This window comes from Oryctolagus cuniculus, chromosome 12 (genome assembly GCF_964237555.1).
Source record: "Oryctolagus cuniculus chromosome 12, mOryCun1.1, whole genome shotgun sequence".
Classification (NCBI taxonomy): Eukaryota; Metazoa; Chordata; class Mammalia; order Lagomorpha; family Leporidae; genus Oryctolagus; species Oryctolagus cuniculus.
This window is the reverse complement of record NC_091443.1, coordinates 97502891-97529481: the sequence shown is the minus strand read 5'-3', so window position 1 is coordinate 97529481 and position 26591 is coordinate 97502891. Positions and strand designations below refer to the sequence as shown.

The 26591-nt window shown below is 38.0% G+C and overlaps 1 protein-coding gene across 2 annotated transcripts in view; it reads right to left on the bottom strand.

Moving 5' to 3' along the window:
- Positions 1-736: 736 nt before the first annotated feature.
- LOC103345879 (protein sidekick-1) overlaps positions 737-26591 on the bottom strand; it is a 694014-nt gene continuing 668159 nt past the window's right edge. Inside the window, exons 5-6 of one of the 2 annotated variants that reach the window (XM_070054500.1) lie at positions 2207-2281; positions 737-1874 (exon numbers count right to left, since the gene is read on the bottom strand). In XM_070054500.1, the coding sequence (XP_069910601.1) occupies positions 2275-2281 (7 nt within the window). In that variant the 3' untranslated portion in view covers positions 737-1874; positions 2207-2274. Of the gene's footprint in view, positions 1875-2045; positions 2282-26591 lie in introns of those variants that run through there. The other variant, XR_011380987.1, reaches the window with a different exon arrangement.

Genomic DNA, 26591 nt, shown 5'->3' with positions numbered 1-26591 from the left:
TAATGACACAGTGGCGAAGGGGTGCCCAAAGAACAGGTGGCGGCTGCTGGAATCCGCGCGAGGATACAATGATGCGGCTGCAGCAAGCGTGTTCCAGGAAGCAGGCTGTGGCAGCTGGAAACCACACCGTGGGGGAGGCCTCAAAGATGTGGAGGCTGTAGGGGTGCTGAGGAAGCGAGATGCCCAAAGACTTGGTGGCAGCAGGGGTGTCTGAGGAAGGCGGCGGCTTTTGAGGACTGAGCGGAGGGCCCAAAGGCAGAGTGGTAGTGGGGATGCATAAAGCAGCAGGCAGCAGCAGCTGGGAACCTCGCGGGGGGCTCCAGGGCACGGTGGCAGCGGGAGTGCCCCAGGAAGGAGGAGCAGGCGCTTGATGGGTGTGGGGGTACAATGACGAGGCGGAAGCCGGGAACCGCACGGGGTGCCCAAAGGTTCTGCGGTAGTGCAGGTGTCCGTGGAAGGGGGTGGCTGTAGCTTGGGACAGCGCAGGGTTCCCGATATCACTGCGGCAACGGGGTGTCCTAAAAAGGAGAAGGAAGCAGCTGCGGGGTTTTGGGGCGGCAATGATGTGGCGGTTGCTGGGTACTGCGTGGGGTGCAAAAAGACTCGGCAGTGGGGAACCCCAGGAAGGAGGCGGCGGAGACCACCCAATAACACAGAGGCAAAGGGGGTGACCAAGGAAGGAGGTGGCGGCTGCTGAGGTCCGCAGGGGACCCAATGATGTGGTGGCAATGGGGTGGCCCCTTCATTCGTAAAGGATAGCTTTGCAGGGTACATTGTTCTCGGTTTGCAGCCTTTATCTTTTAAAACTTGGAATATATCACGCCATTGTCTCCTTGCCTGTAGGGTTTGCGATGAGAAGTCTGGGGTGAGTCTGACTGATTACCTCTGAATGTGATTTGTCATTTCACTCTGCCCACATTTTGGGATTTGTTCTTTGTGTTTCACTGAGCTGAGTGTTGCCACAATGTGTTGTGGTGAATACCTTTTCTGGTCACATTTTTTCGGACTCCTGTGTATTTGTTGAATTTGGTTGTTTCTTTCAACCTGCCTATGTTGGAAGTTTTCTGATATTATTTCATTAAAATGCCTTCTAATATGTTCTCTCTCTCCACACCCTCAGGCACTCCTATTATCTGGATGTTACAATGCTTGATTGAATCTTGTAAGTCTTCAGTCATGGTTTTTCATTTTCTAATTTCTTCTTGTGTTCGATCTGACTGTATTATTTTTGAAAGTTTGTCTTCGAGTTCTGATATTTGCTCTTCTGTTTCATCTGTTTGATTTCTGAGGGATTCCATGGTGTTTCTTGTTTAGTCAATTGAGTTTTTCATTTCCAGTATTTCATTCTGGCTTCTCTTTAGGATCTCTATTCCTTGGATGTGCTTTTCATTCAGATCTTGAATCTGTTTCTCATTGCTTCTAAGTAATCTGATTATTAATTTTCTGAATTCTTTTTCTGGCATGACTTCAAATTCTTCTTCAGCCTCTCTTATGGATGGTTTAGCCTGCTCCAGTGGGATTTCATAGGTTCTTCTATATTCTTATTTAGGATTTTTCCTTTGTTCTTTGGCATTTCTGCTTGGTTTAATTTTTAAATGGATTTTCCTCTGCTGTGGGCTGCTAGGGGTCTGTTCTGATTGCCAGTGTAAGCCAAAAAAAACATTTTTCTAAAACTCTAACTCTAATATACGCAGGAAGCAAGAAAATAATTAATATGTCCAATAGATTCAAAAGGAAAATTAAACAGTTCCTCAGCAGTAAATCACCAGAATGATTGAAAGAAAAAATCAGAGAGACAAATGCTACCCTCAGGACGCTAGCTGACCGTTGGAGCCTCATATCTATGTGGATCATCCATCTTGCCCTCTGGGAAACTGTAATAAACAAGAAAATGTACAAACTAGAGACTTTCCAAGGATTGAGACATACCAAATATGAGAATGAAATTGAATAAAAAAAGAAGTATAGGCCAATATCAGCCACCAGAATGATAGTTCACAGAAACTTAGAAATTGGAATTATATTTTTATATTTTAAACATTTAAATAAATCTCCAGGAAAATGAAAGCAACTGAAATAAAAATGAGAATGAGAAATTATGACAACAAGGAAACAGCAAATTTAATCAGCCATGTTTGGAGAAGAATCAAATAAAAAGTATGCATTTAAAATAGAAAAATGAGTAAATATAAAATTCACAACTTACATATTGCCTTAAACTCAAGTGATGAGACTATTAAGAGACTGGAAGACTTGGTTGCCAAACTGCATTCATTACAGGCTGATAAAGAAACAGAAAATACGAATGCAGTCATATTACAGCTGACATGACAAGGAATAAAACACATTTACTTGGATCATTAGATGTAAAAACTTTATAAAGCTGTGAAGGATAGTAATCCACCAAAATGATTTATAAATATCTGCCATAATATACTAGAGATAAGATGGTGAATTCAGCATTGCATTGTATTAACATAAGTGAAGTGAAGGGAAACAAATTAAAGTCAAAGTGAATGAAGCTCAGCAGAAATAAACTTTGAGAACACAGAGAGGAAATTAAATTTAACCTAAAAACAATGACAGCAGAATCTCATCAGTATTTATATAAAAAAAAAGAGAAGAGTAGAAGAACTGAAATTAATGACGGAAACTGACATCTATGCTAGGCTTAAATACTACTTGAATTCTAAGAAAAATTCCAAAGAAATAATTGTGCATAATTTTATTACTTTATTTATGTATTCGTCTGAATTGTTTACTCTAAGAAGAAAAAAAGCTGTGCAGAAATTTGAAATCAAAATAGAAGAGCAAGAAATGTGTAAACTTATATGAATATTAAGTCATGGTGACATTTGAATTGAAGCAAATGAAAGCTATGAGTAGCATCCATTTCAGAGTATTTAGCTATAAGTCAAGTGTAATTCCATACAAGTGAATTAATCAGGTATTAGCCTATTCTACTGGAATGATTTTAATGTGTCCAAAATGTGTACTTTATGACAATCAATTTCAATATTTTCTTTGTTCTTTTATTTATTTTCACTTTATTTGAAAAACAGGGTCAGAGACAGCAAGAGAGGCAGAGGGAGATCATCTGACTGCTGATTCACTTCCCAAATACCTGCAGCAACCAAGGCAGGCCAGGCTGAAGACAGGAAACTAGAAATCCACCCGGCTCTCCCACCTGGGTGACAGGAACCTAAGTGCTTGAGTGAGCATATGCTGCCTGTCAGGGTGTGCATCAGCAGGAGGCTGCATCAGAAGCAGAGGCAGGATTCAAACTAAGGCACTTAGGAAGGGATGTGGGCATTCCAAGGGGTGTCATACCTACTGTGCCACATGCCCACACCAAGACAACCATTTTTGTCACCAAATTATTAAGACTCTAAAGTTTTCCATGGTATATTTTGCAAAATACTGATTACCTTTTTTTTTTTTTGCAAATCAACTGAAATAATAAATAATAGGCTCTGAACAAGGTGAAGACAATGGCAATAACTACAATACACTTAAACTCCTATCACAAATTAAACTTGCATATTTACAGTGTCTTAATGTATTAAGGTATAAAATATATAAATAGAAAGAGAAGAAATGCATTCAGATTTTTTATAGCACAACATAGTCTTTTTTCAAGAAAATTTGTCATAACTGTTTATGTCAGCCTGACAATAATTCAAAACACAATCACACTTGCATTCCCCATGATTTGGATATGAGGATTGCAGTATTAGAAAAAATATGCAAAAATATGTTTGGTGCTCAAATAATGTTCATTTTTTAATGCACCACGGTGGAAATTTTTAATGAAAAAGCCGATCATGCCATATATAGATAAAGTTTTGACAATGCCTTTATAACAAAACCCCAGTAACCATTATACTAAAAAATGTGTGTGTATTTGTATATGCAATACCTATTTTAGGAAAAAGATGAGTTGGTAGAAAATATTAATTGTTACATATTATTTACAAACACTTATATATAAAATTAAACTATTTTCAATGAAATCTCATGTTCAGATCTCCCCTGAAAACAAGTACTTGAAAGATACACAGGTCTATTTAATGGTTTCTCTCTGAAATCATGGCTAAGGTAGTTCTCTTTGCAAGGGTTTTGCCCCTTCAATATCACTAACTCTAACCATAGCAACAAATACCACAAAGGTGTAACGTGTCAGTTCCTGGAGCTCTGTTCACTGATAAAAGAGGAAAAAGTTTAGGGGCTGATGTTGTGGTGCAATAGGTTAATCCTCTGCCTGAAGCACTGGCATCCCAATGGGCACCAGTTCTAGTCCAGGCTGTTCCTCTTCCAATCCAGGTCTCTGTGATGGCCTGGGAGAGCAATGGAAGGTGGCCCAAGCACTTGGGCCCCTACACCCATGTGGGAGACCCCAAGGAAACTCCTTGCTCCTGGCTTCTGATTGCACAGGTCTGGCCACAATGGCCATCTGGGGAGTGAACCAGCAGATGGAAGACTTTCTCTGTCTCTCCCTCTCACTATTACACTATATCTAAAACATTTTTTTTTGCTGTGCCTCTTTTTTTTAAACTTTTATTTAATGACTATAAATTTCCAAAGTACGACTTATGGATTACAATGGCTTCCACCCCATACCTTCCCTCCCACCCGCAACCCTCCCCTTTCCTACTCCCTCTCCCCTTCCATTCACATGAGGATTCATTTTTGATTCTCCTAATATACAGAAGATCAGCTTAGTATACATTAAGTAAAGATTTCAACAGTTTGCTCCCACACAGAAACATAAAGTGAAAAATAATAGATTATTTTTTAAATGATGATGAAATCAGATCAGACCTATTGTCATGTTTAATCCCAGTGAGAGTCAAGTTGGGAATTGATAATTTCTTTCTTTCTTTTTTTTTACAGAAGATCAGTTTAGTATACCTTAAGATTTCAACAGTTTGCACCCCCATAGAAACAAAAAGTGAAATATACTGTTTGAGTACTCGTTATAGCATTAAGCCTCAATGTACAGCACATTAAGGACAGAGATCCTACATGAGGAGTAAGTGCACAGTGACTCCTGTTGTTGACTTTACAAATTGACACTCCTGTCTATGGCATCAGTAATCTCCCTATGCTCCAGTAATGAGTTTCCAAGGCTATGGAAGCCCTCTGAGTTCTCTGACTCTTGTTTCGACAAGGTCATAGTCAAAGCGGAGGTTCTCTCCTCCCTTCAGAGAAAGGTACCTCCTTCTTTGAAGACCTGTTCTTTCCACTGGGATCTCACTCACAGAGATCTTTCATTTAGTTGTTGTTGTTGTTGTTGTTGTTGTTGTTGTTTTTGCCAGAGTGTCTTGGCTTTCCATGCCTGAAATACTCTCATGGGCTTTTCAGCCAGATCCGAATGCCTTTAGGGCTGATTCTGAGGCCAGAGTGCTGTTTAGGACATCTGCCATTCTATGAGTCTGCTGAGTATCTCACTTCCATGTTGGATCACTCTCCCCTTTATTCATTCTATCGGTTAGTATTAGCAGGTACTAGACTTGTTTATCTGCTCCCTTTGACTCTTAGTCCTTTCATTATGATCAATTGTGAACTGAAATTGATCACTTGGAATAGTGAGATGGCATTGGTACATGCCACCTTGATGGGATTGAATTGGAATCCCCTGGTATGTTTCTAACTCTACCATTTGGGGCAAGTCAGCTTGAGCATGTCCCAAATTATACATCTCTTCCCTCTCTTATTCCCACTCTTACGTTTAACAGGGATCACATTTCAGTTAATTTTCAACACTTAAGAATAACTGTGTATTAATTACAGAATTAAACCAGTCATATTAAGTAGAACAGACAAAAAAAAACTACTAAGAGGGATAATGAATTAAGTTGTTCATTAACAGTCAGGGCTATGCTAATCAGGTCACCGTTTCTCATGGTGTCCATTTCACTTCAACAGGTTTCCTTTTTGGTGTTCAGTCAGTTGTCATCGATCAGGGAGAACATATGGTATTTGTCCCTTTGGGACTAGCTAATTTCACTCAGCATGATGTGTTCCAGATTCCTCCATTTTGTTGCAAATGACTGGATTTCGTTGTTTCTTACTGCGGTATAGTATTCTAAAGAGTACATATCCCATAATTTCTTTATCCAGTCTACCGTTGTATATCTAAAATATTTTTTAAAAAGATATAAAATATATAAAAGGAGAGAGTTTATCATTGCTACAAAGAATATTTTTTCTTCATTAAAATGTACTGTTTCTGGGGCTGGCACTGTGGCATAGCGGGCTAAGCCTCTGCCTGCAGCACTGGAATCCCATTTGGGCACCAGTACTAGTCCTGGCTGCTTTTTTGACCCAGCTCTTTGCTGGGTCTGGAAAAGCAGTAGAAGTTGGCCCAAGTGCTTGAGCTTCTGTATCTGCATAGGAGACCAGAAAGAAGCTCCTGGCTCCTAGCTTCAGATTAGCTCTGCTCTGGCTGTTGGGGCCATCTGGAGAGTGAACCAGCAGATGGAAGACCTTTGTCTCCATCTCTCCCTTTCTTTGCAACTCTGCTTCTCAAATAAGAAAATATTTTTAAAAATATATTGTTTGTTTTCCAAATTAAGCACTTATGTAAGACTAAGAGGCTAAGAAGCCACTCTATTGGGTGTCAATATCAATAGCCTTACAACAACAACAAAAACTTTGCATTGAAATATCCAGAAAAATGTTCACTAAAGTAAGACTGCATACTTTACCTAATAGAATCCATTTGGCTTAAGAGATCTTTCCCCCTGGAAGTTTAAATGGAGTTTAAATGCACCATTTAAATGCTTAAGTTTAAATGCTCTCCAGGGGATCCATCTTAGATAAGAAAAAATCTCTCAGATGCAATCTGAGGATATATATGATAATAAAAGTTGGTGAAGTTTGTTTGATGATGGTTTCCATAATTTAAGGGTCTTTTTGAGGGCTAGTGAAAAGTAGTAGAGCACAGATCACAGACATATGTGTAATTATTTCATGAATTTACACCTGTATGACTTTATTAATGGAACTTTTGTATTGTAAGATATGAAACAAGAATATAATAAACATTATTATGTGAAATACTAAGGCAGTGATTTTGCTATTTCTTCTCTAACCCAAAGACACATCTGGCTGTCTCTGATACATGTCTACTGCTGAATGCCAGTGTTCACCTGCAGGAGAGCAGTGCAGGTTTTCAGCGAGGTTCTGAGGGTTTGGAATGGATGCAGTACTGCAGAGACCATTGGTTTCCATGAGTAGAGGTCACCAGATAAAATACAGAATACCCACTAAATGTGAATTTCAGATAATTTTTTTTATCAATTTCATGTTATGGCGAGTAAAGAGATATATACTACACATTTTTTACTCCACAATATTTATTGTTTATCTGGAATTTGAATTTAATTTGTGGCCCTGTACAAGAATTTGCTGAATTTGCAAACCCTCATGGGGAGACAATCTTGGGGTTTGGAGTAACATGGTGACGATAATAGTAGACAGAAAGTAGAAGGTAAATATCAAAGCTACACCCACAGTAACCACATGCAGATTGATCATAGTGTAAAGGAAAGTGGATTCCAACTCATTTATGAAAAGTATACCAATGCAAGTGCATATCTCAGCATTTCCTATGAGAAGCAACCACAAGTCTATGTTGGGGCTGTTTTTGAAGCCTATAAAAACTCTCAGAAGACAGATAATGCAGATCACGTTTATTGGCATTCTACTGATTTTTACTTTGTTCTCAGAATGGTAAGCCTAGAAGTACATACATGTTTGTCAATTATGGTGGGGAAAATAACCTCATTAAATGTGCTAGGAATAAAAGACTTACCACAAAGTCTGTGGTCTTAGGTCAGAGACAAAGAGAAGTGAAATGAAAGGAAGGAGCCTTTTGAAAGAATCCAAGGGCCATTGTAAGGTGTAAACATTTGTCATTTTAGAGAATAATAACTTGTAAGATTCTCATCTTTACACGAACATCTAACTTTTAGAGAATATTTTTGTGCTCTGCCTGGCTTAGCTATGATTATGTAATCTGTATTATAAAATAGCACATTGCTCTTTATTGTTCAATTATACAAATCAAAAGAATTTTTCTCACCAAGAATACCATATTATTTGAGCAGCATTGTGAAACATATCATCCACAGTACAGAGTTTGAGAATTTGACAGAAGATATAAAGTGTTATACTCATTTTTTATAAAAGTTTCAAAGTATTTTTACCATACCTCCCTGTGCACCAAAATCATGAGAGGGTAAGAGTCACATCATGGTGAAAGACAGGGAGTATGGAAGAGAATGGAGAATCTGTTATCTATGCTGAAGATGTCCTAATTGGGACCAATGGAGACCCCTTCTCTCAGTTGTTTCCCTGTTAAAATAAAGCAAATTCATTAGTGTTGCTAAGACTGAGCCATCGCCAGTGTCTACCTACAGAAAAGAGCGCTTTCTACAGATCACATTTCCTGAAGCATTTCTCCTTCAACCGCTAGGAGTAAAAAATAAGCACAATTGTTTTGTTGCATTTTGCTCATTGCTTTTCCATAATAAGAATTACTGATTTTATCTTTACTGTGATTCAATAAATTTTTCATATTTAATTGATAAAAAGAATGCTTATTTGTGAATTACAATGTGATATTAGGAATAATGCATATATCACAGGTCAATTAGCACCTGCCTCACCCCATATACGGATTTATTCTTTGAAGTAAGAATATTTAAATCTACTGTGTTAGCAAGTTTGACATAGACAGCACATTAACACTGACACCCTCACCAAGCTGTACAGACCACCAGAGCATGTTCCTTCTTTCTAACTGAATCTCTGTACACTTTGCTGTCATCCAAAGACAAATAGACAGGAGGTCTGGTGAATTCAGGCATTACCACAAAACTTAGGGTGATTCAACAAGGAAATTGACATTTATCATTTCTGAATGTATTTTAAAGCTCAGGGGCCAGCACTGTGGTGTAGCAAGTGAAGCTGCCACCCAGTGCTGGCATCACATATGGGTGGGTGCAGGGGTCCAAGCACTAGAGGCATCTGCCACTCCTCTCCCAGGTTCATTATCAGTGAGCCTGATTAGAACCAGAGCAGTCGAGGCCAGCACCGTGGCTCAATAGGCTAATCCTCCGCCTTGCGGCGCTGGCACACTGGGTTCTAGTCCCGGTTGGGGCACCCAAGTGCTTGGACCCTGCATCCGCATGGGAGATGCTTCTCCTGAGAAGCACCTGGCTCCTGGCTTCGGATCAGCGCAATGCGCCGGCCACAGCGCGCCAGCCAAGGTGGCCATTGGAGGGTGAACCAACGGCAAAAGGAAGACCTTTCTCTCTGTCTCTCTCTCTCTCTCTCTCACTACCCATTCTGCCTGTCAACAACAACAACAAAAAGAACCAGAGCAGTCGGGACACAAATGGGCCTTTATAGGAGATGCTGCCACTTCAGATGGAGGCTTAACCTGCTAGGTCTTATCTCTGGCCTCAGTTCTGTCTTTTTTAAGCATGTACAAGATAAACTTGACATATAGAATTTGTATGATTTTAAATGTTTCATTCACATTTAGTAGAAAATAATAGCAAGAATTTCTACACACCTTAGGAATTATCTGAGATAATTATGTTAGAAATGGAATTTTTATCCTTAACAAAATAACAATAGCTAAGATATGGAATCAATGCAAATGTCTGTCACCTGATTTCATGACAGAGAAACTAGTCATAAAATCAAGTAGTGCAAGTGTCCCAAAATCTTGTCACAGTGTGGTAGAGAAGGATAAGGCTAGGATCAAAAACTAACACTTATAAAAGAATGAAAATATTGGGGCCAGCGCTGTGGTGCAGTAGGTTAATCTGCCTTTGGCGTCGGCAATCCATATAGGCACCAGTTCTAGTCCCAACTGCTCCTCATCCAATCCAACTCTCTGCTGTGGTCTGGGAAGCCAGTAAAAGATGGCCCAAGTTATTAGGCCCCTGAACCCATATTGGAGACTAGGAAGAAGCACCTGGCTCCTGGCTCCAGCTGTTGCAGCCACTTGGGGAGTGAACCAGTGGACGGAAGACCTTTCTCTCTGTCTCTCCCTCTTATTGTCTGTAACTCTACCTCTCAAATAAATAAATAAAATCTTTTAAAAAAGAATGAAAATGTTAAGAGCTGAAAGCATAGTCAGAAATAATGAGAAACACAAGCTAGCCTATGCTTCTTTGTACTCTCAATGGACCCAAAGTTTTCTTGGGGATTTGAACAGCCAGTAGGGTAGAAGGTTAAAACTGTGGACAATAGAAACATCAGTCCTTCTCATATGATATTGATTGGTAGGTTTGTATTCACTGGGGGAGGCAGGGTGTACAGCTCTAGAGGAGGAAACACAAATGCCTGTGTAGATTATTCACATAATAACAAGTAAAATCGTGTTGCTTTAAGTAATACACAGTGCTGGAGAGTTAGACAAATTTGAAAACTCACGGCATTCTAAAGTCAATAAATTTAAAGCAAAGAAAAACAAATCTGTTCTAGCCAAATAAACATTTACTATAGGTATCTGAGGTCCTGTTTGAAACCACTAGTCTTGAAGTTTCTGTGACTATTCCTCTATTGTCAAAGAGTGCACTTATCACTTTCTGACTTTAAGCAAGGAGTGTGGATAGAAACTCAACAACACTACCCATAAGAGGACTATATTTAGCTGGACATCAATTATCACCTCACATAGGGCAGGCCCATGTTAATGGGACTGAAGAGCAGGTACATCAAGGTTCTCGGCTGTCCCCTCCATGGAGGCTCCCAGCCTGGCCAGGTGATGATGGTAACTGAGCAAGTCACTTATACCCTAAGTCTAGTTGAAGTGTCTAGGGAGGACTCTCAAAGCCTTTTCAAGGCACAGTTAGGCTGTGGATCTGAGTTTGGTTGGCACTATTTCAGAATTCTTGGAATGAAGAGTCAAGTTCCTATGTAATTCTTCTATGAAAGGCAGTAGAACTGCATAGTAAAAGACAGGTTGCCCAAAAAGCCTGCATTCTTGGGCTGGAGCACCACCCTCACACCCTTCAAAGGCAGAAGCTACCTTTACCAGTGTTCTTTTTTTTAAGATTTATTGATTTATTCAAAAGTCAGAGCTACACAGAGGAGAGACAGAGAGTGAGGGAGAGGGAGATAGAGAGGTCTTCCATCCAATGGTTCACTCCCCAGTTGGCCACAATGGCCAGAGCTGCGCTGATCCAAAGCCAGGAGCAAGGAGCTTCTTCCAGGTCTCCCACGTGGGTGCAGGAGCCCAAGGACTTGGGTCATCTACTGCTTAGATAGCAGAGAGCTGGATTGGAAGTGGAGTAGCCCAGTCTCAAATCAGCACCCATATGGGATGCTGGCACTTCAGTCCAGGGCGTTAACCCTCTGTGCCACAGAGCCGCCCCCCCCCCCCAGTGTTCTTTCTGCTGTACAATTCCAGGCAAGAATTTGCCAATCGAGTGGACACATGTGATCTGAGAATATCCAACACTCACAGTCCACAGAGTTCTGACCCATCAGCAACATCTAACAGCATTCACAGAGGACTAGCATCATGGCACTGCTAGCTAAGCTGCTTCCCACAATGCCAGGACTTTTAATCAGAGCAATGGTTTGAGTCCTGGCTGCTCTGCTCAGTGTCAAATCTAGCTCCCTGCTAATGCATCTAGGGAGTCAGTGGAAGATGACCCAAGTACTTGGGTTCCATTGGGAGACCTGGATGGAGATCCAGACTCCTGTCTTTGGCCTGGCCCAACTGCAGCAGTTGCCATTTGGGGAATGAACAACCAGATCAATCTATCTATCTACCTATCTATCTATCTTTCTCTCTCCCATCTCTCCCTCTCCCTGTACACCCCAAACACTCCCCTCTTTATATAAATAAATATTTTTTTAAAAAAATTTAGAACCTGAGAGAGCGGCAAGATGGCGGAATAGGAAGGGAGCACACTGATAGCCCGGGAAGAGACAGTTTAATAAAAGTGGAGATACTGCAGGTTCAAGGAAGAGTAGGGGAGGAAACAGCAGAGGAAACTCTTCCAGAACTAGTGATTAACAGTGGACCTGCGAGGAGGGTGTGGGAACCCACGGCTCGGGACACCAGCGTCAGAATCAAAGCACCAGCACTGGAACGCGAGGTGAGCCGAACCTCAATAGCCTGAGACGCCGGCAGGCAAGCGGAAAGAGGAGACTAGAGGGAACAAGGCTTGAAACCCCGTGGAGAAAACTTCACCAGGCTAACTAGAAGAGAGAGGAAAAAAAAAGTGACCGGTACGGACACAAGTTTCTCTCTCTCCGCTCATCTCTCAAAGGCAAGCAAGACAAAGAGTATGCGCCAATTTGGACATACGTCAAAAGTGCCGCAACCTCAGGGCTGAACCCACCCTCAGCCAAGGAGAAAAACCTGACTCTGGGCGGGGGGGGGGTGGGGTTGAAATAACAAGAGATTAGGACCTAGTGAATATGTGGTGCCAATGAACTGAGACTGTGAAAAAAGAGAACTCACAGAGTTCATGTGAGTACTCTCCAGAGATGCTACAATTCAATAACCTTGGCAACAAAGTGGTAGACCGCAGGAGAATTTGAGCCCACACTGAGGGCAGAACAGATTCCCGGTGTGGACCTTGGGAAAGAGTTTCTGATCTCTGGCTCCTGTGGGTATATCATTCGCCTGCTAACTACCTCCAGTTCCGTTCAGCTGTGCAGAATTACTTCCCTTCTGAATCAAAAAAAAAAAGGAAGGAAGGAAGGGAGGGAGGGAGGGAGGGAGGGAGGGAGGGAGGGAGGGAGGGATATTTACAAAGCCTGAATTGGGAGTGTCACCCTTAACCCTGAGGAACCAAACAGAGCTCTCAGTCCACACCCATCTCAAGCCTCTAAGGCTCTCGCAAATGTAGACAGTCCACTTAATACAGCCATAGTATAACAAGAAAAGAAAATACCACAGCGAGGGAAGAAGAATCCAAAGAATATCTCCACAATGCCAAGCAACAAACGCAGAAACTGAGGAAACAAGAAAAAGGAAGACATTATGGCACCCCCAAATGAACAAGACACCCCAATCCAAGATTATAAAGATGATGAGATGGAAGAAATGCAAGATACGGATTTCAAAAAATTTATGATAAGAACAATTAGAAGTTTTCAAAAACAAATGCTTGAGCTATGAAAGTCCTTACTGGACATGATAGAAAATCTCCCTTGAGGAAATGAAATCTTAAGGAGGAATCAAAACTAGTAGAACAGGAAAGTGTGATAGTGAACAGAAATCAAAATGAAATGAAGAACACAATAGATCAAATGACAAACACATTAGAGAGCCTTCAAAACAGAGTCAGTGAAACAGAAGAGAGAATACCGGAATTAGAAGACATTCTTAGGTGTTTAAATTTTAACTAAAAAGTGATCCCTGTTAGGAATTTGGAAAACATTATGCTGAGTGAAATAAGCCAGTCCCAAAGGGACAAATACCAGTTGTTCTCCCTGATCAGTGACAACTAACTGAACACCAAAAACGAAACCTGTTAAAGTGAAATGAACACTATGAGAAACGGTGACTTGATCAGCCCTCACCCTGACTGTTGATGAACAACTTAATATGTTATCCCTCAGTATTTTTTTTGTTTGTTCTACTTAATACTTTTGGTTGAATACTGTAATCAACACACAATTATTCTTAAGTGCTGAAACTTAACTGAAAAGTGATCTCTGTTAAATATAAGAGTGGGAATAAGAGCGGGAAGAGATGTGCAATTCGGGACATGCTCAAGCTGACTTACCTCAAACGGTAGAGTTAGAAACATACCAGGGGATTCCAATTCAATCCCATCGAGGTGGCATGTACCAATGCCATCTCACTAGTCCCAGTGATCAATTTCTGTTCACAATTCATCGTAATGATAGGACTAAGAACCAAAGGGATCACATAAACAAGAATAGTGTCTGCAAATACTAGCTGATAGAATCAAAAAGGGAGAGAATGATCCAACATGGGAAGTGAGATACACAGCAGACCCATGGAATGGCAAATGTCCTAAAGAGCACTCTGGCCTAATAATCAGCCCTTAAGGCATGCGGATCCGGCTGAAAAGCCCATGAGAGTATTTCAGGCATGGAAAGCCAAGACACCCTGGAGGAAAACAAAAAAAACCTAAATGAAAGATCTCCACGAGTGAGATCCCAGTGGAAAGAATGGGTCATCAAAGAAGGAGGTACCTTTCTCTGAAGGGAAGAGAGAACTTCCATTTTGACCATGGCCTTGTCTAAATATGATCAGAGTCGGTGAACTCAGGGGGCTTCCATAGCCTTGGCAGCTCATGACAAGAGCCTAGGGTGATTACTGACGCCATAAACAAGAGTGTCAATTTGTTAAGTCAACAACAGGAATCACTGTGCACTTACTCCTCATGTAGGATCTTTGTCCTTAGTATGCTGTACATTGAGATTGAATGCTATAACTAGTACTCAAACAGTATTTTTCACTTAATGTTTCTGTGTGGGAGCAAACTGTTGAAATCTTTACTTAATGTATGCTAAACTGATCTTCTGTATATAAAGAGAATCGAAAATGAATCTTGATGTGAAGGGAAGGGGAGAGGGAGTGGATAAGGGGAGAGTTGCGGGTTGGTGGGACGTTATGGTGGGAAAGCCATTGTAATCCATATTCTGTATTTTGGAAATTTATATTCATTAAATAAAAGTTAAAAAAAAGAAGACAGAGAACAGGAAAGTTTACAGTCAAACCAAAAACAGAAGAGGAAATTAGAAATCTAAAAAATATCCTTGGGAATCTACAGGATGCTATTTAAAAAACCAAAATTCGGGTTCTAGGAGTTTCTGAAGGCATGGAGAGACCAGGAGAAGCACCTGGCTCCTGCCTTCGCATCAGCGCAGTGCACCGGCCGCAGCAGCCATTGGGGGATGAACCAACGGCAAAGGAGGACCTTTCTCTCCGTCTCTTTCTCTCTCACTGTCCACTTTGCCTGTCAAAAAAAAAAGTTTGGCTATGGTTTCCCTTTTAAAAACATCAGGAATGTAAAAGCAACATTTCATTAACTGGTTTTGTGTGGTACAAACAGGAAAAATCCAGTTCTGTTGCTACTAACCAAATTAAAGATCAGGCCACCATCTTTTTTTTAAAGATTTAATTATTTATTTGAAAGTCAGAGTTATACAGAGAGAGAAGGAGAGGGAGAAAGAGAGAGCAAGAGAGAGCTGAATCAGAAGTAGAGTAGCCGGGACTCGATCCGGTGCCCATATGGAGTGCCGGCACTGCAGGCAGCAGCTTTATCCACTGTGCCACAGCACTGGCCCTGACAGTGTATTTTAGTGTGATAAATTTTATTTTGGCTCTTTTAATATTTTAGTCTGTTATTTTTTGGATTTGTGCCATAATGTGGAATTAATGTAATTGGATATATGCTCTTTTTTGTTTTTAACCCCATTGCTCAGGCACCTCACCTTTTGGATTATTAGTTTTGTTTTGTTTTGTTTCAGCTTCCCAGCAACTCCCTTATATTTCACTATGAGCTGTTCCACTCATGAATTTCTGATTTTAAATATATTTATTTATTTTTGCCATCAACTACAACACATGTGACATAAAATGCTCTAAATACGAAAAACACACTACAAGTGAAATTATATTCTTAGAAAAATACAGAGAACACCTACACTTACAATGTATGTTCAGGGAAATGTTAATTTTAAGCCTTTTGAAGAATGGAAGGATTTTATGGTCCTTGAAAATGAGTTTTTCTTTTAAAAAATTTAGGGATTCTTCAGAAAATTTTCATTGACCAGTTGTAGGTGGTATAAACTGAAAAACTCCAGTCTTTTGCTACTAACAGCAATTACAGTTCAAGCCACAGTCTTTTTTTTCATGTGGTAAATTTTATTTTGACTCTTTTAATATTTTAGTCTGTTATTTTTGGCTTTGTACCATAATGGGAAATTAATGTAATTGGATATATGGTCTTTTTGTTTTTTTGTCATGGCTCAGGCATTTCACTTTTTGGAATCTTAGGTTTTTTTTTTTTATCATTTTGGCTCCCAGGATGCCCCATCATTCTTTGGCTCTAGCTATTCTCTTGGGTTCCTATTTTTAAATAAATTATTTATTTATTTATTATTTATTATTTATTTTGTCAATAATAACAGCACATTTGACCTAGAATGCCTTAAGATACAAAAAATGTTGGAGACTTTATGCTCACAAATATACAGAGAAGGCCTACATTTCTGATATAGGCATTTGTGAAAAGTTAAATTTAAGCCCTTTACAAAACAGAGGGATGTTATGGTTACTGAAAATGTGCTTGCTTCTGGTTTTACTTTTAAAAACACCATGATTGCTAGATCAACTTTTCATTCGTTGTGATTGGGTGGTACAAACCACAAAAAAATGAAGTTTTGATGTTACTAAGCATGAATACAGATCAGGTCAGTTTCTTTTTATTTATTTTAATGGTATGCATATGATTTTGGTTGTTTTTATTTTAGTCCATTATTTATTGGGCTTCACACCAGAATGTGGAATTCATGCAATTGTTTATATGGCATTTTTTAAAATCTGGCTCAGGAATTTCATGTTTTGAAAGCTTAGTTTCATTTTACCATTTTCTTTCTTGCAGCTGCTTTATCCTTTGGCTATAGGCTGTTCCCCTCACGGGTTCCTGTTTTTTGAGTTTGTTTATTTGTTTATTCTGTCAATAACAACACATTTGACATAATAAAATACAAAAAAATTGATATTTTTAAGCTCAGAAATATACAGAGAACACCTACTCTTGTAATATATGTATTTGTGAAAAACCAGCCAATGAAAAGTTGCTCTGGCATTCCTGATTAATTTGAAATGGAAACCAAAGGGAAAACCAGTTCCATTAATGGTGAATTCCTTCTCTACAGAAAAAGATTAAATTTTGTTTTCCCAAATAAATGTATCAGAAGCATAGGTGTGCTCTGTATTTTACAGAGAAAACAATCTCTGATGTGTGGCACTGTTTTCTATCTTAATTCATACTATGTCAAAAGGCTTGTTGTGAATGAAAGGAAAACAAATAAATGATTTAAAAAATGGGTATCGATGAGGGAAGTAGTGCATAGCCAAAAAGAAGCCAGATAGAGCAAGAGCCACAAAAATAAATAAACTGAGGAATCTATACTGTGACATGAGGAAAAATGAATTAAAAACAAAGAACAGATATCCAGATTCAAGAATTCTTCCATCAGGCACTAAGCCAAGTATCAGAGCAAACATAAGAAATATTCCAAAATAAAATATACCAAACAAAAATTTAAAAAATAAAATGTTTCCTGGTCATGGAAGCTAGGTCAGTAGCAACAGAACTGTTTTTTTCCAGTTTGTACCAGTCAAAGCTGGTCAATAAGTTACTCTAGCATTCCTGATTAATTTATAATGAAAACCAGAGGCAAAAACCAGTTTCATAAAGGTGAATTCTATTTCTACAAAAAGCTTTAAATTTACCTTGTCCCAAATACATGTATCAGAACTGTAGGTGTTCTCTCTATGTTACAGAGAAAAAAAACTCAGGCCTGGGTTACTTTTTTCTATCTTAGTTTATACTACATCAAATGTGGTGTTGTTGACGAAACAAAAACAAGTAAATAACTTTAAGAAATGGAAAGCAATGAGGGGAATAGTGCATGTCAAAAGGATACCAGATAGAGCGAGGGCCACAAAAATAAACAAATGAACAATCTAAATTATTACATGAGGGAAATGAATTAAAAGCAAAAACTAGATATCCAGATTCATAAATTCCCCAAAAAGGTTCAAAGCCAAGTAAGTAACAGAAAACAAAAGAATCAAAAATAAAAAATACATATAAAAAAATAAAACGTTTCCTGGTCAGAAAGATCAGTGAGTAGCACAAATCTGTTTTTTTTTTCCAGTCTTTACCAGCCAAATCTGGCCAATGAAAAGTTGGTGTAGGATTCCAGATTAATATATAATGAACACCAGAGGCAAAACCAGTTTCAATAATGGTCAATTCCTTCTCTACAGAAAAGGCTTAAATTTTTCCAGTCCCAACTATTTGTATCAGAAGTGTAGGTCTTCTCTGTATTTTTCAAAAAAAAAAAAATCTGATGTGTTTTGCTTTATTCTATATTGGTTTATACTATGTCAAATCTGTTATTGATGAAAGAAAAGCAAGTAAATAAATTTTAAAAAGGGGAATCAATAAAGGGAGTAGCTCGTAGCCAAAAGGATACCACATATAACTAGTGCCACAAAAATGGAGAAATTGAAGAATCTAAATTGTCACATGAGAAAAAATTAACTAAAAACAAAGACCAGATATACAGTTCATGAATTCCTCTATAAGTCACAAAACCAAGCAAGTAACAGTGGAAATTTAAAATAAGTACAAAATAAAATATACCAAACTAAATTTAAAATATAAAATGTTCCGATCTGGCTGAAAAGCCCATGAAAGTATTTCAGGCATGGAAAGCCAAGACACTCTGGCAAAAAAAAAAAAAAAAAAAAACTAAATGAAAGATCTCTGTGAGTGAGATCCCAGTGGAAAGAACAGGTCTTCAAAGAAGGAGGTACCTTTCTCTGAAGGGAGGAGAGAACCTCCACTTTGACTATGACCTTGTCGAAACAAGATAAGGGTCGGAGAACTCAAGGGGCTTCCATAGCCTTGGAAACTCATGACTGGTGCATAGGGAGATTACTGATGCCATAAACAGGAGTGTCAATTTGTAAAGTCAACAGGAGTCACTGTGCACTTACTCCTCATGTAGGATCTCTGTCCTTAATGTGCTGTACATTGAGGCTTAATGCTATAACGAGTACTCAAACAGTATATTTCACTTTGTGTTTCTATGGGGGTGCAAACTGTTGAAATCTTTACTTAGTGTATGCTAAACTGATCTTCTGTATATAAAGAGAATTGAAAATGAATCCTCATGTGAATGGATGGGGAGAGGGAATGGGAAAGGGGAGGATTGCGGGTGGGAGGGACGTTATGGGGGGGAAGCCATTGTAATCCAAAAGCCGTACTTTGGAAATTTATATTCATTAAATAAAAGTTAAAACAAATATAAAATGTTTCCTGGCCATGAAAGCTCAGTCATTAGCAACAGTATTATTTTTTTCCAGATTTTACCACCAAAAACCGGCCCATGAAAAGTTGTTCTGGAATTCCTGATTAATTTAAAATAAAAACGAGTTAAAACTGGGTTCAATAATGGTGTATTTCTTCTCTACAGAAATGGCTTAATATTTCTTTGTCCCAAATACATGTATCGGAAGTTTAGGTGTTCTCTGCATTTTACAGAGAAAAATATCTCAGATGTGGGATTTTTTTTTCTGTCTTAGTTTATACTACGGCAAATGTGTTGTTGATGAAAAAAAAGCAAATGAATAGCTTTAAGAAACAGGAATCAATGAGGGGAATAGCCCAATAGCCAAAAGAATACCAGATATAGTGAGAACCAGACAAATAAACAAACTAAGGAATCTAAATTGTGACATGAGAAAAAATGAATTAAAAACAAAGACAGGATATCCAGAATCCTAAATTCCTTGATCATATTCAAAGCCAAGTAGGTAACAGAGAAAAGTGGAAGGAAAAAAAAAAAAACAACTAAAATATACCAAACAAAAATTAAAAAAAAAAAGTTGTTTCCAGATGGGGGAAACTCAGTCATTAGCAACAGAACTGGTTAGTTTCCAGATCATACCAGCCAATACTGGCCTATGAAAGTTTGCTTTAGAATTCCTGATTAATTTGAAACAAAAACCAGAGGCAAAGCCAATTTTAGTAATGGTGACTTTTTTCTCTACAGAAAAGGGTTAAATTTTCCTTGTCCCAAGTACACGCATCAAAAGGGTAGGTGTACCCTGTATTTTACAGAGAAAAAAATCTCAGACACAGAGTACCTTTTTCAATCTTAGTTTATACTATGTAAAACGTGTTGTTGTTGAGGAGGAAAAACAGGTAAACAACTTTAAAAAGTGGGAATCAATGAGGAGATAGCCTATAGGCAAAAGGATAGCAGATAGAGGGAGAGCCATTAAAAATAAACAGAGGAATCTAAAATGCGACATGAGGAAAAAAAATTAATAACAAAGACCAGATATCCAGATTAATGAATTCCTCCAAAAGCTTCAAATGCAATAAGTAACAGAGAAAACTTTTTAGAAAATCCAAAAAAAAAATGCCAAGTAAAATTAAAAAATAAAATGTTTTGTGGTCAAGGAAACTCATTCAGTAGCAAAGGAACTGTTTTATCTCAGGTTTTACCTGCCAAAACTGGACAGTGAAAAATTGCTCTAGAATTCCTTATTAATTCAAAATGAAAATACTAGGAATACCAGTTTCAAAAATGGTTAATTCTACTCTACAAAAAGGCTTACATTATCCTTGTCCCAAGTACATGTATCAGAAGTGTAAACCTCTTCTGTATTTTTCAAAGAAAAAAAATCAGATGTATGTTGCTTTTTTTCTATCTTACTATATACTATTTCAAATATGTCAAATACGTTGTTGATGAAAGACAAACAAGCAAAAACTTTAAAACGGGGAATTGATGAGGGAGCAGCACATACCCAAAAGGATACCAAATATAGCAAGGGGCCACCAAAACAAACTGAGGAATCAAAATTGTGACATGAGAGGAAAAGAATTAAAAACAAAGACCTGATATCTAGATTTATGAATGCCTCGATCTGGTTCAAAGCACAGTAAGTAACATAGAAAACTTAAAAAAAAAATCTATAAAATAAAGTATACCAAACAAACAAACGAAATGTTCCCTGGTCAGGTAAGCTTGGTTAGAATCAACAAAACTTTTTTTTTTCAGTTTGTAACAGCCAAAACTGGAAAATGAAAAGTTGCTCTAGCATTCCTGATTAATTTTTAAAGAAAAATCAGAGGTGAAAACCATTTTCAATAATGGTGTGTTCCTTCTCTACAGAAGAGGCTTAAATTCTTTTTCTCAAATACATGCATCAAAATTGTAAGTCTTATCTGTATGTTTCAAGGAAAAACTATCAGATGCAGGTTGATTCTTTCTATTTTAGTTTATACTATGTCAAATGTGCTGTTGTGTATGAAAGAAAAATGAAAAATTAAGTGAACTATAGAAATGATTCCTGAAAGTATAGTCTTGAACAAATAAGTTTAAAAAGGGGACTCGATGAGAGAAGTAGTGCATAGACGAAAGAATACCAGATAAAGGAAGAGTCACAAAACAAATTGTAGAATCCAGATTTTGACAGGTGAAAAAAATAATTAAAAAATAAACTTGACATCCAGATTCATGGATTCTTTCATCAGGCACAAAGCCAAGTTAGTATCAGACAAAATGTAAAAAAAAAAAAAAAATCCAAAATAAAATATACCAAACACAAATAAAAAAACATTATTCCTGGTCAGGAAGCTTGATCAGTAGCAACAAAAACAGATGTTTTCAGTGTGTAACAGCCAAAATCGGATAATGAAAAGTTGCTCAAGCATTTCTGATTAATTTTTACAGAAAACCAGAGGTGAAACCACTTTCAATAATGGTGAGTTCCTTCTCTACAGAAAAGGTTTAAATTTTCCTTTTCCCAAATACATGTATCAGAACTGTAGGTCTTCTCTGTATTTTTTCAAATAAAAAATATCAGACACAGGTTGCTTTTTTTTCTACATTAGTTTATATTATGTCAAATATGTTGTTGTTGATGAAAGAAAATGAAATAAGTAACTTTAGAAAGTGGAATCAGTGTGAAGAGTAGCCCATAGCAAAAAGGATATAAAATAGAGCAAGAGCAACACAAATTAAGAAACTGAGGAACTGAAATTGTGACATGAGGGAAAAAGAATTAAAAATAAAGACCAGATATCCAGATTCAGGAATTCCTCAATCAAGTTTAAAGCTAAGTATGTAACAGAGAAAACTTAGAAAAAAATCCAAAATATATATACAAAAATAAAATATTTCCTGGTCATGGAAGACTTGTCAGTAGCTACAGAACTATTTTTTTTCCAGAATGTACCACCAAAATTGTCCAATGAATAGTTGCTGTAGAATTCTTGATAAATTTAAAACCAAAACTAGAGATAAAACTATGTTTCTACAGAAAAGGCATAAATTTTCCTTGTCCCATGTATATGTATCAAAAGTATAGGTCTCCTCTGTATTTTTTCAAAGAAAAACATATCAGATGTGGGTTGCTTTCTTCTCTCTTAGTTTATACTATCAAATGTATTGTTGATGATGAAGAAAAAACAAAGAATTTTAAAATGGGGAATTGATGAGGAAGGTAGCACACAGCAAAAAGGATACCAGAAAGTGGAAGAGTCACGAAAGTAAACAAACTGTTGAATCCAAATGTTGACAAGAGGAAAAATGAATTTAAAAAAGACCAGATTTCCAGATTCATGAATTGCTTGATCAGGCTCAATATTAAGAATTAGGCAAAACTTAAAAAAGTAAAATAAAATAAAATATACCAAACCGAAACAAAAAAATAATATGTGTCCTGCTCACTGAAGCATGGTCAGTAGCAACAGAATTGGTTTTCTCCAGTTTGTACCACAAAACTGGCCAATGAAAAGTTGCTAGAGATTTTCTGATTAATTTATTATGAAAACCAGAGGCAACACCATATTCAATAATGGTGAATTCCTTCTCTATAAAAAAGGCTTAAATGTTACTTTTCTTAAATATATGTACCAGAAGTATAGGTGTTCTCTGCATTCTTCAGAGAAAAAAATCTCAGATGTGAGGTGCTTTTTTCTATCTTAGTTTAAACTATGTCAAACATTGAAGGGCGGGAGTAACTGCATTTTGAAAAAGTGCCTCCATTTGGGGAGGTAGGCCTGACTCACCGTAAAAGCAGCGTCACTCAGGGGAAACCGAAACTTACAACAGAACAGCTCCTTAGCCTTCACCATATAAGGAAACTCCCTGGGTCTGAATCAATCAGAAACAACCACATTCGAACAGGAAATACCAGAGGTGACCCTAGCCAATCCACTGTTCCCCTGCACCCCTTGATGACATAACCCTGCTTTAAAAGAGACTCCCCAGCACAGCTCGGGGCCTTCCTCTACCCTCCGCTGTGCGGTTGGTTAGACGGGGTCCCTGCCACAGCTTGTACTTCTGAAATAAAACTTGCTCTTGCATTTCGGCGTGTTCGAGTCTTTGGTGGCGTTTGGGGAATCCAATGATCTGGACACAACAATGTGATGTTGTTGATGAAAGAAAAACAAATAAATATCTTTGAAAAATAAGAATTCATGAAGGGAGTGGCACATAGCCAAAAGGATACCAAATATAGGAAGAGCCACAAAAATAAATTAACTGAGGTATCCAAATTGTGAAAAGAGAAAAATGAATTTTAAAAAGATCAGATATTCAGATTCATGAATTAATCAATTAGGCTCAAATCCAATTATGAATCAGGCAAAACTTAAAAAGAAATCCAAAAATATACCCAACAAAAATAAAAAATAAAATGTTTATTGTTCAGGAAAGCTCAGTCAGTAGCAACAAACCAGTTTTGCCAGTTTGTGCCAGCCAAAACCCACCAATGAAAAGTTTCTCTAGCATCCCTGATTAATTTAAATAGAAAACCAGAGGCAAAAACACTTTCAATAATGGAGAATTCCTTCTCTACAAGAAAGACTTAAACTTTACTTTTCAAATACATGTATCAGAAGATGTTTTATTTTTTTGTTCACAGAAAAAATATCAGATGTGAGTTGTTTTTCTTTGTTAAGTAGTGCTATATCAAATGTGTTGTTGTTGAGAAATAAAAACAAAGAAATACCTTTAAAAATGAGAATCCATGATGGGAATAGCACAGAGTCAAAGGATACCAGATATAGTGAGAGCCACAATAATGAACAAAATAGGGAATCCAATTGTAAAATGAGGAAAAATGAATTTGAGTAAGACCAGATATCCAGATTCATGAATTCCTCAAACAGCCTCAAAGCAAATTAATATCAGAAAAAACCTAAAGAAAAATCCAAAATATAATGTGGGAAACAAAAAAATAAATATTTCCTGTTAAGAAAATCTCAGTCACTCACGATTCTATCTCTCCACTCACCTTATAAAGGCGAGCAAGGCAAAGAGCAGGCACCATTTTGGACATACGTAACAGGTGCGTCACCTTAGGGCTGCGTCCACCCTCAGCTAAGTGGAAAAACCTGACTCTGGGGGAAGAACTAACAGGAGGTTAAGATGTAGTGAATGTGTGGTGCTTATGAAGTGAGGCTGTGAAAAAAAAAAAAAAACTGAGGGCATATGAGAGAACTCACAGAGCACGTGAGACATGAGTACTCGGTGGGAGACGCCAAAAACTCAGTAACATTGGCAACCCGGCGGGAGATTGCAGGGGAATCTGAGCTTACACCGAAGACTGCATAGATCCTTTGTGTGATCCTTGGGGCAGAACAGATGAATATTACACCCACAGGGGCCAGCACTCAGACACTAATTGCCTTCAAGGAGAATAGCTCAGCTGTACAGAATGACTTCCCTTCTGAATAAAAAGAGGGAGAGTGAGAGAGAGAGATTTACCATGCCAAACCTGGGTGTGTCACCTTTGACACACACTTTACTCTGAAGAACTGAACAGAACTCTCTGGCCACACCCATCACAGCCTCTTAAAGATCCACCAAAAGCAGACAGTCCACTTAATCTAGAGTCATAGTATAACGAGAAAAGGCACCACAGCGAGGAAAAAAAAAAGAAACCAAAGAATATCTCCACAATGCCAAGCAACAACGGAGAAACTGAGGAAACAAGAACAAGGAAGACATTATGACACCCCCAAATGAACATGATACTCCAAGGTTATGAAGATGATGAAACAGAAGAAATGCAAGATAGGATTTCAAAAAATTTATGATAAGAACATTTAGAAGTTCTCAAAAACAAATTCTTGAACTACAGAAATCCTTACTGGACAGGATAGAAAATCTCTCTCATGAAAATGAAGCCTTAAGGAGCAATCAAAATGAAATGAAGAATCTAGTAGAACATGGAATTGTGATATTGAAGAGAAATCATAATGAAATGAAGAACTCAATAGATCAAATGACAAACACATTAGAGAGCCTTAAAAACAGAAGCAAAAGAGAATATCGGACTTAGAAGACAGAGCACAGGAAAGTTTACAGTCAAACCAAAGAACAGAAGAGGAAATTAGAAATCTAAAAAATATTCTTGGGAATCTACAGGATACTATTAAAAAACCCAACATCCGGGGTCTAGGAGTTCCTAAAGGCATGGAGAGAGAGAAAGGATTAGAAGGCCTTTTTAGTGAGATACTTGCAGAGAACTTCCTGGGTTTGAAGAAGGACAGAGAGAGACATCCTAGTACAGGAAGCTCATAGAACTCCTAGTAAACATGACCAAAAGAGATCCTCACCACAACATGTTATTTTCAAACTCACCCCAGTGAAACATAAAGAAAGATTCTAAAATGTGCAAGAGAGAAACGTCAGATTACTCTCAGAGGATCTCCGATTAGATTCACAGCAGACTTCTCATCAGAAACACTACAGGCTAGGAGGGAATGGCGAGACATAGCACAGGTGCTAAGAGAGAAAAATTACCAGCCCAGAATATTATATCCTGCAAAGCTCTCATTTGTGAATGAAGGTGAAATAAAGACCTTTCACAGCAAACAGAAATTGAATTTGTTGCCACTCGTGCAGCCCTGCAAAAGATGCTTAAAGATGTTTTACACACCGAAACACAGAAACACGGTCATCATTACGAAAGAAGGTAAAGGAAGGAAACCTCACAGCAAAAGATCACAGGAAGTTCAAAGCATATATTAGAAATATCAATATCTTTGGGAAATGGCAGGGCAAAGGTACTACTTATCAGTAGTCACATTGAACGTTAATGGCCTCAACTCTCCAGTTAAAAGGCACAGACTGGATTAAGGAACAAAACCCATCATTTTGCTGCTTACAAGAAACACATCTTTCCAACAAAGATGCATGCAGCCTGAAAGTGAAAAGTTGAAAAAAGACATTCCATGCCAACAGAAATGAAAAAAGAGTGGGCGTAGCCATCTTAATATCAGATAAAAACAACTTTAACACAAAAACTGTTAAGAGAGACAAAGAGGGGCACTATATAATGATTAAGGGATCAATTCCACAGGAAGATGTAACTGTTATAAATGTACATGCACCTAGATACAGGACACTGGTTTACTTAAAAGATAGGTTAAGGGATTTAAAGGAGGACTTAGACTCCAATATAATAGTATTGGGGGACTTCAATATTCCACTTTCAGAAATAGATCAACTGGACAAAAGATCAACAAGGAAACAGCAGATTTAATCAACAATGTAGTCCAATGCATCTGCAAAACTTTTAATGCTACACTTGAAGAATTTACATTCTTCTCAGCAGTACATGGAACCTTCTCTAGGATTTACCACATACTAGGCCATAAAGGAAGTCTCAGCAAATTCAAAAGAATTAGAATCATATGATGCAGCTTATCAGACCACAGTGGAATGAAGCTGGAAATTAGCAACTCAGGAATCCCCAGAGCATATGCAAACGCATAGAGACTGAACAACAACATGAATGAACA